The 14,588-nt window shown below is 44.3% G+C and overlaps 1 protein-coding gene across 1 annotated transcript; it reads left to right on the top strand.

Moving 5' to 3' along the window:
- The first annotated feature begins 375 nt into the window (after window positions 1-375).
- LOC146073373 (extracellular calcium-sensing receptor-like) lies at window positions 376-12,590 on the top strand. The gene is made up of 6 exons (XM_083180552.1): window positions 376-610; window positions 2,454-2,745; window positions 5,559-5,922; window positions 7,556-7,788; window positions 10,328-10,451; window positions 11,662-12,590. The coding sequence occupies exons 1-6, from the start codon at window positions 393-395 to the stop codon at window positions 12,588-12,590; spliced, it is 2,160 nt and encodes a 719-aa protein (XP_083036678.1). The 5' UTR covers window positions 376-392.
- The last annotated feature ends 1,998 nt before the right edge of the window (window positions 12,591-14,588 follow it).

Raw genomic sequence — 14,588 nt, 5'->3', positions numbered from 1 at the left:
TATATTTTAGTAATGCGTTTAACTGACAAATTGCCAACTTCTACGGGAGAGAGAGAGAGAGGAGCTTTCAGGTATCCTGCAATGGAATTTACGTTACATAAATGTCATTATTTCTCATGTAAATATATGTGTATCTAGCAGGCTGGACCGGAGTCCTCACGCGGTTCCAACACTGCCATAAGCATAATCTGAGGAAGTGGTCGGTTTGTACATGGAACGCGTCACTTATGAGCAACTCACCCTGAAGAACTGATGTCATTTTCATATCCATGGTATGTTAATTCACCGGCGCAGGCTGGTGATCAGCGCAATCTGTATATCGGTGTTATACAGTGAAAGTAAAATTGCTGTATTTCTCCCAGCAGATATAACTGTCCCCTGATCTGCAGAAGATGTCCATTGTCTCTCCAGTAATATGGACCATTGCATGGTTTGTCCTCCTTCAGTTGGTTTGTTCTATGGACCAGAGATGCAGACTGGATGCCCCAGCTCTTGAGGAGCTATCCCAGCCAGGAGATATCATGATTGGAGTCTTGATCCCTATTTTTATGGATAAAGTATACCAAAACGTCTCATTCACAGAGAGACCGCCCAGAATTACCTGCACAGAGTACGTACGGACATGGAACTAAGTTGTACATATCTCTAGCTCTGAATATTCTGCAAGTTTTTTTGTTGTTCTATATATCTGTAGCCTTCCATGTTGCTGATGTTGTTAGATATGTGTACACATGGAGCAATATCTACATGGTACGCTGTTGTATAACAATATATATTGCCTACATTGCTCAGTGTGAGAGGATGTATGCTTCCTTGGCCCAGTAGGGATGTCTCTGAGGAAGACATCCTTGTTGTATCTCATGCAGGTGGCGGCTATGGAACTTCTAAGATGCCACCCCCACGTTTTCACTTAAGAGGATGAAAAGTGAATATTGGTGGCTGGGTGGGGGCAGTTATTTGGAATTTTGCCTATGGTACCTTACGGTCCTGCATTGGCCAATAGAAATGGAAGCGCTGGTTTGATGTTCTGCACATCAAAACAGAGACGGACAATGACCGTTCCATGAGTGGCATAGCTTGTGGGTTGTGGGACTAGGTGCAAAAATATAATTTGGGGCCCCCTCTTCTACCCCAACCCAAATTCACAATATACAACATGGCAGTGGGTGATAGGGAGAGGAAGAGAGTAACAGTGTAAGGCAAGAGGAGGCAGAGTATGTCATGGAGAAATAGTGGGTAACCAGGAGAGAGTTTCCAGGTGAAGACAGTGGAAGATGGGTACAAGCACAATGTCCTGCACAGTGTGTAGAACAGGGGGCATGTAGCTTGGTGGAGGCAGGAACATAGTGGTCCCTTCTCTGACTGTGATCAGGCCCCCACCCCTTAGATATGTGGTGGGACTCCTCTATCAGTCCAGAACACAAGGTCAGCCCTGCCTCTCTAAGGTAAGGGACAGGTCCCTCAGGCAGCATGTGACTGTGATCATCAGCGCTAATACAGGACTCTGCTATCAGTTTTGGAACACAAGGTCAGCCCCACCTCTCTAAGGTAAGGGGCAGGTCCCTCAGGCAGTGGTGACCACCATGCACTGGGCCATTCATTCAACATTGCTCAAAATGGTCTGTCGGAGGCCCAGGGAATAACTCATTGCTGGTTTAGGTAGCAGTGGGCCCCTTATATCTAAGGGGCTCGGTGCACTGCACCTGCTGCACCCATAGTTGTACTGCCTCTGCGTTCCATCCTTCATTCAAATCGCTGCAATGTGTATGCATAATCTTGGCTGACAGGCATTTGTTCTGATGTCAGAACGAGTGTCTGTTGTTACATTGTTCACCTGTTCTCGGCATAGATCAACATTGTTTGTTTTTAGCATCTTTGTGCTGTAACTACAATTGACAGAGTGACAGAGTTATATCTCCCTTCTGGACTCACCCATCGACTGTATACTCACAGGCAACTGAGGGAAATCCTAGTGACGTCAGTCACTAGCACTCCACTCAACCAATGAGGGCTGAACTCAGCCCTGATTGGATGAAGCCATCTCCATCGAGACGCTACAACTAATCAGGCGGGGAGCTCCTCTGGAGTTCATCCCCTATTGGTTGAGGGGAGTCCCATTTGTGATTTTGATGGTTTCAATGAGAAAGCATCTGGACGCTATTTTTGAAGAGCTATTATTTTGGTCACGGCAAAGCGTGCAATTTTTAACGCAAATGGCACACAACTACATGTGCGCTTTCAGTAAACATGCGATTTTGGTAATTTTTGACCAAAAAATGTTATTAAAAATCATACCCAATTTGTTTTATCACTATTGTTTCCGAATGTAAAGCAGTACTAATAAATATTAATTGAGTCATATGCCACCATTTTCTTTGATGTTTTATTACTTTGATGTGTATAATTAACTTTATTTTTTACTTACACTGTTTATATCCATATTTATCTTGAAGATTCTGGTTGGACTCCTATCAAGAACTTCTCGCCATAATGTTTGCTGTACAAGAGATTAACATGAACCCCGATGTTCTTGGCAACACGACATTAGGGCTGCAGGTGTATAAGACGTGTAACGTGCCTCACTATGAAGTACAAGGAGCCTTGCACCTCTTATCTGAATCCAGCACGGTCATCCCCAACTACCGGTGTCATGGACAACCGACCTACAGTGCTGTCATAGCATCTTCCTTTTCTACAAACTCAATTATCGTGGCAAATATTTTAGGGGTCTTCAGATACCCTCAGGTAAGCAGAGTTTGATGTTGTGCCCTGCAATAACATATTAACCCCTTCAGTGGTAGTTTTTTTATGGGGCGCACTCCCTTAAAAAAAACCCCACCACTGCCTCCCTGGGTCTGGGCAGCGCCGCTGAACTGTCAATCAGCTGCTGCCCGGGCCTGCACCCCCGCACCTTGTCCCTGTCCTTGGCAGCCGGCTTGTCATAAGCCGGTGCCAGGGACTTCAATACAAAAGCTGGAGGGGAGGGGGAGAAGGGGGGAGGAGGAGGCGCAGGGAGGAGAGGGAGCCGCCTGAAGCTGCCTGAGTTCAGTGATTGAACTCTGCAGCGCTGCCCGGCTGTAAACAGTGGCAATCCCAAGAATTTTCTGGGCTTGCCAGACTGGGCACTGAGGCACAGCCCGGAAAATTCTTGGGATTGCAACTGAAGGGGTTAATAATGCAATGGAACATTTTCTTTTTCCTGCAATTGTTTTATAGCAGTTTCCATACTGTAGGTGCAGCAAAGGCATCTAATGTATGCTTGGTGTCCCGGAAACTCACCAAATCAACCCTCAAAAATGAAACTGATCTAGAGTTTCGATTTTTTTCTAATTATTAATATTTTTATTATATTTTTCTATCTAAACTATATGGACAAAAGTTCAAGACAAAAATTAGTTTGAGTAATCCGCACGATAGAACTGCAGCACTGTAGACACCAGGGATTACCGGTCCCAGAAAGTACAATCCAAATGCAAAAAGTGGTTATTCAGAACAGCGCAAGTGTATTCACCACTCTTTGCATTTTGATATGGACAAAAGTATTCAAATGCCTGACTATTGTACCAACAGGGACTGTTTTGACATTGCATTCACATACATATACTATAATATGGAGTTCTTCCCCCTTTTGTATTTATAACAGCTTCCACTCTTCTTTGAAGGCTTTTCACAAGATTTTGGATTTTTGGGGGGGAGTTTGTACCCATTCATTCTGTAATGCACTTTTATGGTCAGGCATTGATGTTGGTCAAGAAGGCCTGGCTCTTAATCTCTGATCCAGTTCATCCCAGAGGTGCTCGATGGGGATGAGGTCAGGGCTCAGTGTGGGGCAGTCAAGTTCTTCCATTTCGAACTCATTAAACCAGGTCTTTATAGTCCTTGCTCTGCTAACTGGGGCACAGTCATGTTGGAAAAGAAGAAGGCCTTCCCCAAATTGTTACCACAAAATTTAAAGCATAGCGTTGTTCAAATTGTCTTGGTATACTGAAGCAATAATATTGCCCTTCACTAGAGATAAGCTTCATACCATTACCCCTCCTCCAGTTGGCATAATACAATCGGGTAGGTAATGTCCTCCCAACATACGCCAAACCCAGACTCATCTATCTCACTTGCAAACAGAGAAGCATGACTTGTCACTCCACAGAACTCTATGGTCCATGTGCCTTACACCACTCCATCCAACGCTTGTCTTTGAACTTGGCTCCACCATGAAAACCAATTCCATTAAGCTCCTGCATTTTTGTGTGAGTGTTGGTGACCTTTATGCACAATGTGCTTTAGCGGTTGTTGACCCCACTCTGTGATTTGATGTGGCATTGCACTTCATGGCTGAGTTGATGTTGCTCCTAAATGCTTCTATTTTCTAATCATATCACCTACAGTTGACCATGGAGTTTCCAGCCAGGATAAAATTTCATAAACTGTCTTATTGTAAAGTTGGCATCCTATAACAGAACCACACTTGATGTCACTGAGCTCTTCAGAATGTCCCATTTTGTTTAATAAATGTTTGCAAACGGATCCTGCATGGAACACCTGAATTCAATATTTTAACAGGTGTCACCAAATACTTTTGTCCATATAGTATTTGAAATCTTTACATGCTTACGAAATAGATCAGTAGAAAGGTAAATATATCTCTAAGGGTTTCAGAAGGCAATCTCAGCTGAAGCTTGCACATCCCCTAATACAAAATGGGTTGGTCAGAAGACTCTTTCTCACCTGGTATCAGACCCTGAATAATTACAAGATTGCCACAGCCCAGACAAATCATTCCTTTGACCACCTTATCTGAACTAGTTCCTAAATTAAATCAGTAAGCATATGGTCACATTAGAAGATAAGTCTGAAAATGAACAATCCAACTGATGGCAGATAGCCTAAGTAAGGGGGCAAGACACCTCAACAGCTCAGCAACAGTTGAACCCAAGCTCAGGTTTTCCTCTGTACCACGTGAAACAGATCTTCCACAACTTACCCGGCACAAGATTGATGAAAATCTTGGTCGGGAGAGGTCATAGGAATGTCCAGCTGCAATGTTTCCAATCCAAGGTAAGTCACAAGGACAGGTAACTGCTTTTCAACCACAGTTAACTATCATTGTTGATCCACCTGGTCCTATTCTCCACAGAACAGATGACCAAGATCAGTTTTTCCATATGATGAATCTTGAAGTGGAAGGCCAGCAGAGGTGGCAATAGGTAAACAAAATATTACAGAACAATCACATCCATTGATTGTCCAGGTGTTTTTATGTGCTAGATGCAGCCACTAGATAGAACAGTCCAAAAGCAAAGCCCATGGCTTTACTGTAAAATCCAAATGTGCCATGTCCTTCAGAGTGCTGTGTCTATCCAAGTACTGTGTCCATCCAACTGCTGAGACCATACGAGTGCTGACTCCATTCGAGTGCTGTGTCCATCATACTCATGGATACACTTTTTGTGACATGATAAGAACAAGCAGATGTAGCATGTTTCAAAGTTTTCAATCATTGTAAATGCAAGTTCATGGTGTTACTGCAAATATGGACAATTTTCTGTCTCCTTTTTCAGATAAGTGCATCAGCGAGTATCTCTCTCCTAAGTAATAGAATAATGTTTCCATCCTTTGTCCGGACTGCACCAAGTGATAAGGAACAGTCTATGGGACTGGCAAAGCTTATTCTTCATTTTGGTTGGACCTGGGTCGGTCTGTTGGCTGTGGACAATGATTATGGCCTACAGGGTATTCAGCCAATCAGGGAAGAGATAATAAAGGCTGGAGCATGTGTGGCCTTCACTGAATATATCCGTTTATCTCAGTCTGACCGTAATGCCCCTCATATAGTCAAGGTCATTAGAGAGTCATCAGTTATGGTTGTAATTATCTTCTCTATTGACGTTGATTTGGTTCCTATAATGGAGGAGATGATCAAACAGAAAATCAAAGGGAAGATTTTTGTCTCCAATGCTGGATGGTCAATGACTAATTTGTTCTTAACTGGAAGATATTCTCAGATTTTATCAGGGACAATTGGTTTATTTATCAACAACAGAGTGATTCCAGGCTACAGTAGCTACCAGAACATGATCCAACCTTCCTCGCAAGAGTCTTGGGTGAACTTCTACTGGGAGAAAGTTTTCAACTGTAAGTTTTTATACCAGAAAAACACAACCGATCCTTTGGATCCTACAGTGAAAGAGTGCACAGGGGCAGAGAGCATGGAGAGCATCAGGAACAGCTTCACCTACACCACCAGTTTAAGCTTCACTCATGCTCATTATGCTGCAGCCCACGTGGTGGTCAAAGCTTTGGAAGACATGAATAACCAACATTTTAAAGAGGAAAAATTTCAATATTTAAGTTATAAAGATATTTTGAAGTTGAAGCCATGGCAGGTAAGTTATCTTGGTGGTTACCATATACAGTACTAAACATTAAACTGAATTTTACATATGTGGTGTCCTCATACATTGTTGTTGCAATTGCACTGAACTGCGTCTCTTGGTGTTTTAGCTCCCCTGAGATTCTGCTAGCAATAGGCATGTTTTTTCCATTATTTTTGCCAAAAATGTGTTAGTTGCACCTAAAGTGGCCAATCCCAGGATCGGGAGGATCCTGGGGTTTGACCCCAAAATTGCCAGGATTTGAATCCCGGTATTGGAGTTTCCAATCCTGTGATTTTGGGCTCCCGTCCTGGCTGTGCAGCATGATGTGGTCAGAGGTCACACTGTGCAGCACGCTGGCCACACCTCCACACCACCACTCTTTAATCCCAGCCGCACTGCCAATTCCTGAACCTTCTCATCGCTACTGGATGCTCCGCCAATCCCGGGGAATTTTCTTTTAATAGGGAGGCCGATCCCAGGAATCCCGGGATTGAGCATTTTTCAACCCCGAATTTTGGGATTAAACGAATTCCTCGGGATTGCTGTTAATTTAATATGTTGCACTTCTACATCTGTGTGCAACTGTGGGGTATTTAATTAACTGTTTTTTTCTCTTAGGGAAAAAAAATGGACTGAATTCAATTGCGGGTGTTTTTACCCATTTTTTTGTCATTTTTTGCTCATTTGCCTTTTATTCCTTTTTTTAAGTTAAGAATGACTAATAATCAGGTGAAAATGCCTGCCACATTGCCTGAAAATGGGCAAAAACACATGAATTGGCAAATTAATGTGATTTCCGCCCACGCATGCATTTTTCGCCTAGGTCTTAATTGAATAAGTCTAATCAAAATTTGATCTAAGAAATGGCGAAAAGTCCAGGCAAAAAATTAAATACCTCCTGCGTCTCTAACTCTGTGCATCATTTGGCCCCAATGACCTCCAGCCGAGGGGGGTCATGGAAGACTGGTGGCCTTGCGCCCATTTCCTAGGGGCCAGGAGGCAGACCCAATTTTTGGGAGGGTAGGCGACACTCCTGTTAGTGGAGTTCACTATAATCCATGTGTCTTAAATCCAAGATGACTGTGAATCAGCGATCTCATTGCCCATTGCTCCAACTACAGTACCATCATTTCGGATGACAGTCCTACATCCAGATATATAAATATAACATGTTTCTCCTTTCCAGTTCCTGCACTATATCAGGAATGTGAGGGTTACCCTGAGCAGCGGGACTGACATTTACTTTGATGATAATGGAGACATCCCCGCCGCCTACGACGTTGTGAACTGGCAGATGACCCAAGAAGGGACTATACAACGGGTCATAGTCGGCAGTTATGACACTGTCACATCTCCTGGACAATATTTGAACATTTATGCAAGTCCGTTGTTGTGGTCTATGGGAGAGAAAAAGGTAGGGCCATGTGCAGTGGCGTAGCGCCAAATTTTGTGCCCCGACGGAAAATATTGGCGCATTCCCCCTAAATTGAACCCTGCCTCCCCTGCCCTGTCTTACCCTGCCTCCCCCGCCGCATTTGTATTCGGCCGGTAGTCGGGAGCGCAGATCTACTAATCTGTGTACCGGCGCTCCTCCTGGCTCCTATGAGTCAAATGTCCATCACAAAATGGCCGCCCCCTTACAGCAGACCGTTTGTAAAGATGCTAGGAGAGGGCGCTGCTGCATCCTCTAGCATACCTCCCAACTGTCCCGCTAAACTTGGGAACGTCCCGGTTTTTGGGGACGTTCCCACGTCCCTCCCACGACCGGCAGTGTCCCGCTGTGGGGTGGGCAGTTGGGAGTCCCTTCCCCAATCTGAGAGAATAGACGCTTTTCGGGCGCTTCGCCGCACAAGTGTCCCTATTCAAAACTGTCTGCTCTAAAGGGGGGGGGGGGCATTTTGTGATGGACATTTGACTCATAAGGAGCCAGGAGGAGCGCCGGGACACAGATTAGTAGATCTGCGGTCCCGACTCCCGAATACAGACACGGTGGCGGGATAAAGCAGGTAGAGGTTGCGTAACAATAGCCCCTGCAGCGGAGCTATTGTTACGCCACTGGCCATGTGTATGTTTTTTCACATATAGGGGGAAATTTACTAAGATGGTAGTCCTGTTTCGTATGAGATGTTGCTATGGGCAACCAATCAGATATTATCTACAGATAGAGCCGTTTTCATTCATCCTGACAGCACGCTGTGTCTTCCTGCCTTGTCGCGCCATTCGCCGAGAACAGGACATACGTGCATGTGAGGTGCTCGCGCATCCCCATCTCGGCAAATGGTGCGCCAAGATGGGAAGACACAACGTGCTGTGAACGAGCCCTAAAATAGAGGCGTGGTGTGGATGTTTCTCTGGGCGTGGCTTCGTAAGAGGGCAAAAATGGGCGGAAACCTGGGTGTATACAAGGGGAGATGTACACAAGTGCTGGTGGTGGCTTCGAAACCTTGCGTGTACACTTGCAGTGATCGGACTGAAAAACATTGGCAAGAAAAAGTGACTCTCAGGGCTGCAGCTTAGAGGACCAATGTTCGCATGACCAATCAGCACGCACAATAGCTAAAATACAACGCACCTGCACACCATTCTCACCCATGCACCTGCACACAATACTCACCCAGGCACCTGCACACAATACTCACCCATGCACCTGCACACATTACTCACCCAGACACCTGCACACATTACTCATCCAGGCACCTGCACACATTACTCACCCATGCACCTGCACACAATACTCACCCAGGCACCTGCACACAATACTCACTCAGGCACCTGCACACATTACTCACCCAGGCACCTGCACACATTACTCACCCAGACACCTGCACACATTGCTCACCCAGGCACCTGCACACATTACTCACCCATGCACCTGCACACAATACTCACCCAGGCACCTGCACACAATACTCACCCAGGCACCTGCACACATTACTCACCCAGGCACCTGCACACATTACTCACCCATGCACCTGCACACAATACTCACCCAGGCACCTGCACACATTACTCACCCATGCACCTGCACACAATACTCACCCAGGCACCTGCACACATTACTCACCCATGCACCTGCACACAATACTCACCCACGCACCATACAAGTTTCATTCACTAACCAATTAAGTAACCATATCTACTCAATGCAGGCACATGGTAAGCACACTATTGCACTTGTAACATCTCTACCTTTCATGCTTCCTATGTAATATATACAGTATGTGTGCGTATATATAAAACCTTAATATCATTCACTTTACAAACTGTTCCTGTCTGCATGTGGACCCTTTCATTTGGAAACATGACTACTAAATCACTGTAATGACTGACAATCATTGTGGCACACATCTTACACCTATACACTGTCACAACCCACATACTGTATGTGTTTCATTTGTTTAAACCGCACTTGTATCAGTCTTTTTAATGGCTCTTCTGTATGTTAAGATTAGTAAAATAGTTCCAATAAACACAATGAAATGGGTGAAATCCTGGCATCATCTAATGGGTTGAGAATCGGTTTGCTGCGTGCGTATTGTTAGATGTGCGAATGAATTCACCCGCAGAGGCTGTTCACACACACGCACAGTGCGTGATCTTGCATACACGGCGATGTGTGTAGGAGCACGCAAGTGTGCCGGTAATTCGAGTCCATTCCCCTTTGGTTACCGTTCACCTTCGCATGTGGTATGGGCATCACTTCGAATGACTGCGTACGACTATTGTTTACATGGGTGCGTGCAAATGTACATGTGAACGAATCAACCAGTATAAGGTCCTAAATATATCGAGGATGCGTCTGGTGGTCAGTCTCGTGCCCCTCCCCCTCCCCCCCTAGATTCTGGAGCCCCTAGGCAGCTGTGTAATGGTAGAGCCAGCCCTGATAATGCATACACTAGTCTGGTAAATAGCGACAGTAGAAAAAACCTCTCACCGTTGTGTCCTATCCCCAGACCCCTCGCTCAGTCTGCAGTGAGAGCTGTCCCCCCGGTACCAGGACGGCTGCTATAAGAGGACAACCCATCTGCTGCTTTGAATGTGTCCCCTGTCTACAAGGAGAAATATCTAACCAGACGGGTGAGTGATGGACCTGCTGATAGGTCCTGAGATAACAAAGTTTTCTGGAGCTTAACCACCTAATTGACAACTTTATCCCCACATAAAGTATAAAAGTATAATAATATAATATTAAAATATTTTATTAACAAAAAATATAAAAATTTAGTGTTTTTTTTGTCCCCCACGTCAATAGGCCATGATTAAAAAATAATGCCCCGATCCTCATTGACAATAGACCCCCGGGTTAGGTAACAATTAAGGTCAACATTTAATAGGTCAACCGCTATAGGTCATCAGGCCATAGGTCAACAAAATGAAAAGGTCAACATCGCTCAAGGTTGAAATGTCGATACAAGCAAATGGTCAACATGGGAACTGTCAGCATGAAAAAGGTTGACATACGTTTTTCACTTTTTTACATTACAGGGCATAAAGTAACATTAATAGACGAAATAAAAAATTCCTAAAAGATCAGTGAGATGCAGTAAGGAAGACAAATGTAGCGGGTCCTGGGATTCTCGCAATTTAGCGTTTTTTTCAATCCAGATTCCTGCAGTAGGATTGAAGAAATGGCCTGGGATCGGCCTCCCTAAAATGCAGATCCTATGAGGTTTAGGCTGGGCCGGAGACACCCACTAGGCAGCTTTATTCAATTGCCTATGACTGGTGGCCACTCAAGGGCAGTGCCACATGCTGCAGGAGAGAGGCAGCAGAAAGAAGCTGCCATCCTCTGGAAGGACGTAGCTGCCCACCCCCCGACCATTGACCATCCCAGCCGGACAGTGGAGGCCAGAGTAAGCTCCCTCACACTACTAGCACCCCCCCTCCGACCCAGTTAGAACACCCCCCCAGACAGCACCCGCTCCCCTTCGGGCTGGATATAATCGGCCGCAGCACCCCCCCCCCCCCCCCCCTGCCTGGGGTGCCTAGATGCCTTGCACATGCCCTGGGTGTAGGGTTAGGTGGAAGACATCACTGTGGGACACACGTGCTTTATAACAACTAGGAAGAAATTAGAGACAAGAAGAAGAAACGAGAAATAACTTTATTACTGTAGAAACTTTTCCCTACATTTGTGTCCAGCAGTATTTGTAGCGATTGATAAATCAATGGTTTTACTGTTGATATACCCATGTCAGCAATATAGTACTGGTATTGTATTAAAGTGTTTCCTACTTTGCTTATAAACTGTAAAATGCAACAAGTAATATTTCATTCTCTCTCTCAGATTCTGTTGATTGTCTGAAGTGTCCGTGGGACCAGTGGCCGAATCTCCAGAAATCCAAATGTCTACAGAAGCCTGTAGAGTACCTGCACTATGACGATCCATTAGGGGCATCATTGTCATCTTCAAGCTTGCTGTCTTCGGCCGTTCCTGTTTTCATTTTAATGACTTTTATCTACTATAAGCACACGCCCATAGTGAAAGCCAACAATTACTCTCTAAGCTGTCTTCTGCTGGTGTCCCTGTCTTTGTGTTTCCTCTGCTCTTTAGTTTTCATTGGTTATCCCCAAACTGAGACCTGTTTGCTACGCCAAGCTGCATTTGGCCTAGTGTTTGCCCTTTGTATCTCTTGTATTTTGGCAAAGACAATCTTGGTGGTCCTTGCTTTCATGGCCACCAGACCTGGCAGCAGGCTGAAGCGATGGACCACACCTCAAGTGTCCTACATGATCATTACTACTGGTTTCCTCTTACAGTTCATCCTGTGTATCACTTGGCTGTCACTCGCTGCTCCTTTTCCGCAGTATAACATTCAATCCAAACCTGGACTCATCATTGTTGAGTGTAATGAGGGTTCCCCGATTGCCTTCTGGACCATGCTGTGTTATCTGTTTCTTCTGGCCACCATTAGCTTCATTGTTGCCTTCCTGGCTCGGAGACTCCCTGACAGCTTCAATGAAGCCCAGTTTATTACCTTCAGCATGCTGGCCTTCCTCAGTGTCTGGGTCTCCTTTATCCCAGCCTCGCTCAGTGCTCAGGGCAAGTACACTGTGGCCATGGAGATATTTGCCATCTTGGCTTCTAGCTGGGCTCTGGTGATCTGCATGTTCCTGCCTAAATGTTTCATCATAGTGTTCAGGCCAGACAGGAACTCCCGGGAATATCTCATGCGAAGAGCCAGAGATAAGTCTAATGCAGGAGGATATAGATAAAAGCATCAGCTAGAATTATATTTATATTTTACTATAAACTAATAAAAACAGTGTTTACTCGTTTGATGGTTGATTTGATGTTGGATGTTGAACGTATCAAGTACCTCTAAGACATTCAGTAAATTTGGCATTTAGTTGTGTTTTAATCTGCTTTAGTAAAAATACTGCACTGTGTACTATATATTTGAAACTTGGATTGACGTGTGAAACAAGGGGATAATCGGGATCGAATCCAACGGCTAGCAAAACGCATTTGATTTAGACTATATAGTACATATCTGTACTATATAGTCTGGCCTGCACAGTCTATCGGGATTAAATCGGCAATCGATTGGGAGCATCAGGATCAAATTGGCAATCGAATGCGTCTGAAAACCGTTCGATTTGGATTTGATTTTGATTATATAAGCAAAGTCTAATAGAAAAATAGACCACATCGAACCGTGTGTACATGGTGCTGTGTCCATCTATAGTACATATATATAGGAGGGAAATTTTCTTCAAAGGAAAAGAAGTAGTAGAACACGAGGACATGCACTGAAACTGGAGGGAGGTAGGTTCAGGGGAAATGTTAGAAAAAATTACTTCACAGAAAGGGTAGTGGATAAGTGGAATAGCCTACCATCAGAGGTGGTAGAGGCTAAGACTGTAGAACAATTTAAACATGCTTGGGATAGGCATATTGATATCCTTACAAAGAAATAAGGATTAAAAGGGTTGAGATTACCTGAAGGGTAAATAAGGGGCAGACTAGATGGGCCAAATGGTTCTTATCTGCCATCAAATTCTATGTTTCTATGTTTTTATAGTCAAAATCGAATCAAAATGGAATGGACATTAAACGGTTTTCAGCCTCATTCGAGGCCGATTTGATCCTGATGCTCATCACTGGCAGCTGCCCGCTCGGCCATGCACAAACTGACAGCTGTCGCCCGTAATAGGTGCCGGTGACAAACCCCGCGTGTGAACACATTTTAACTTTGACTTCTAATACTTTTGATGGGAAATCTGATAATGAGACAGTCGGGGATGGTAAATGGTGGTGATAGGTCTTCAGTATTGTTACTAACATGCTTTATAAATAGGGTGAAATTCTATATTCATCTCTTGCTATAATGAAACAGTTTCCTTTCAATCATATTTAATTTGTTAGCCGATAATATAGAATCCAGAGACATCTAAACCAGAGACATAGTTTATATATACCGTACCCTATATCAGATTTAACACATCTGGGAGATCACATCTGCACAATAATGATTAGTATAATTGCCATCATATAAGGATGCGTTTAATGCAGATCTTGATCAAGTCTACGGGGAACTCTCCCATTAATTCTAAGTGCTGCAATTATGCCATGAATAAATACACAGATTTGCCTATAAAAGCACACACACATGGCAACAAGGAACTTACACAGCCAACGTCTGCACTGTAAGTATAACACGGCGGTGTAACTAGAAATTCTGTGCCCATCTGCCAAAGAAATATTCTGCCCCCCCCCCCCCCCCCCCCACACACATGTATTTATAATTATTATTATTTTTTACCAAAATGCTCGTTGCCAGGGTTATCACGTTTGTTGCCAGTGGTTACATGATCGTTTCTAGAGTATTCGTGCTCATTGCTAGGGGTTACAAGCTCGTTGTCAGGGGTTTTATGCTCATTTCCAGGGGTTCCTTATTCATTGCCAGACGGCACTCGTGGGACTTGCTTTGAATACTCAAATAACGGACACAATGGTCACATACAATGCAACGGTCTTTATTGACTGTCGTCAGGCTCAAAAGATACAACAGCAAAGACTTACCTAAATAGTACCCCCATCACCGTGACTGGATCACATGCAGCCAACATCCGTCCGGTCTGTATGACATCACCATCTGGCATCACACCTTCCAGTCAGGTAGTTAGGCAACCCCTATCAACAGATCTATGAGCAATAATAGACAATAAATAAAAGAATGCAGGGACTAAATAAATAAATACATAAATAAC

Source organism: Crinia signifera, chromosome 4 (assembly GCF_055691185.1).
Source record: "Crinia signifera chromosome 4, ASM5569118v1, whole genome shotgun sequence".
NCBI classification, from domain to species: Eukaryota; Metazoa; Chordata; class Amphibia; order Anura; family Myobatrachidae; genus Crinia; species Crinia signifera.
Note: the sequence above shows the minus strand (reverse complement) of the source record. Positions and strands in the feature narration are given on the sequence as shown.

Coding starts and splice junctions, on each gene's coding strand:
- LOC146073373 (XM_083180552.1), top strand. CDS start 393: ATGTCCATTGTCTCTCCAGTAATATGGACCATTGCATGGTTTGTCCTC. Junction 5,923..7,555: donor AATGGAGGAGATGATCAAAC/AGAAAATCAAAG, acceptor ATGTTTCTCCTT/TCCAGTTCCTGCACTATATC. Junction 10,452..11,661: donor AGAAATATCTAACCAGACGG/GTGAGTGATGGA, acceptor TCTCTCTCTCAG/ATTCTGTTGATTGTCTGAAG.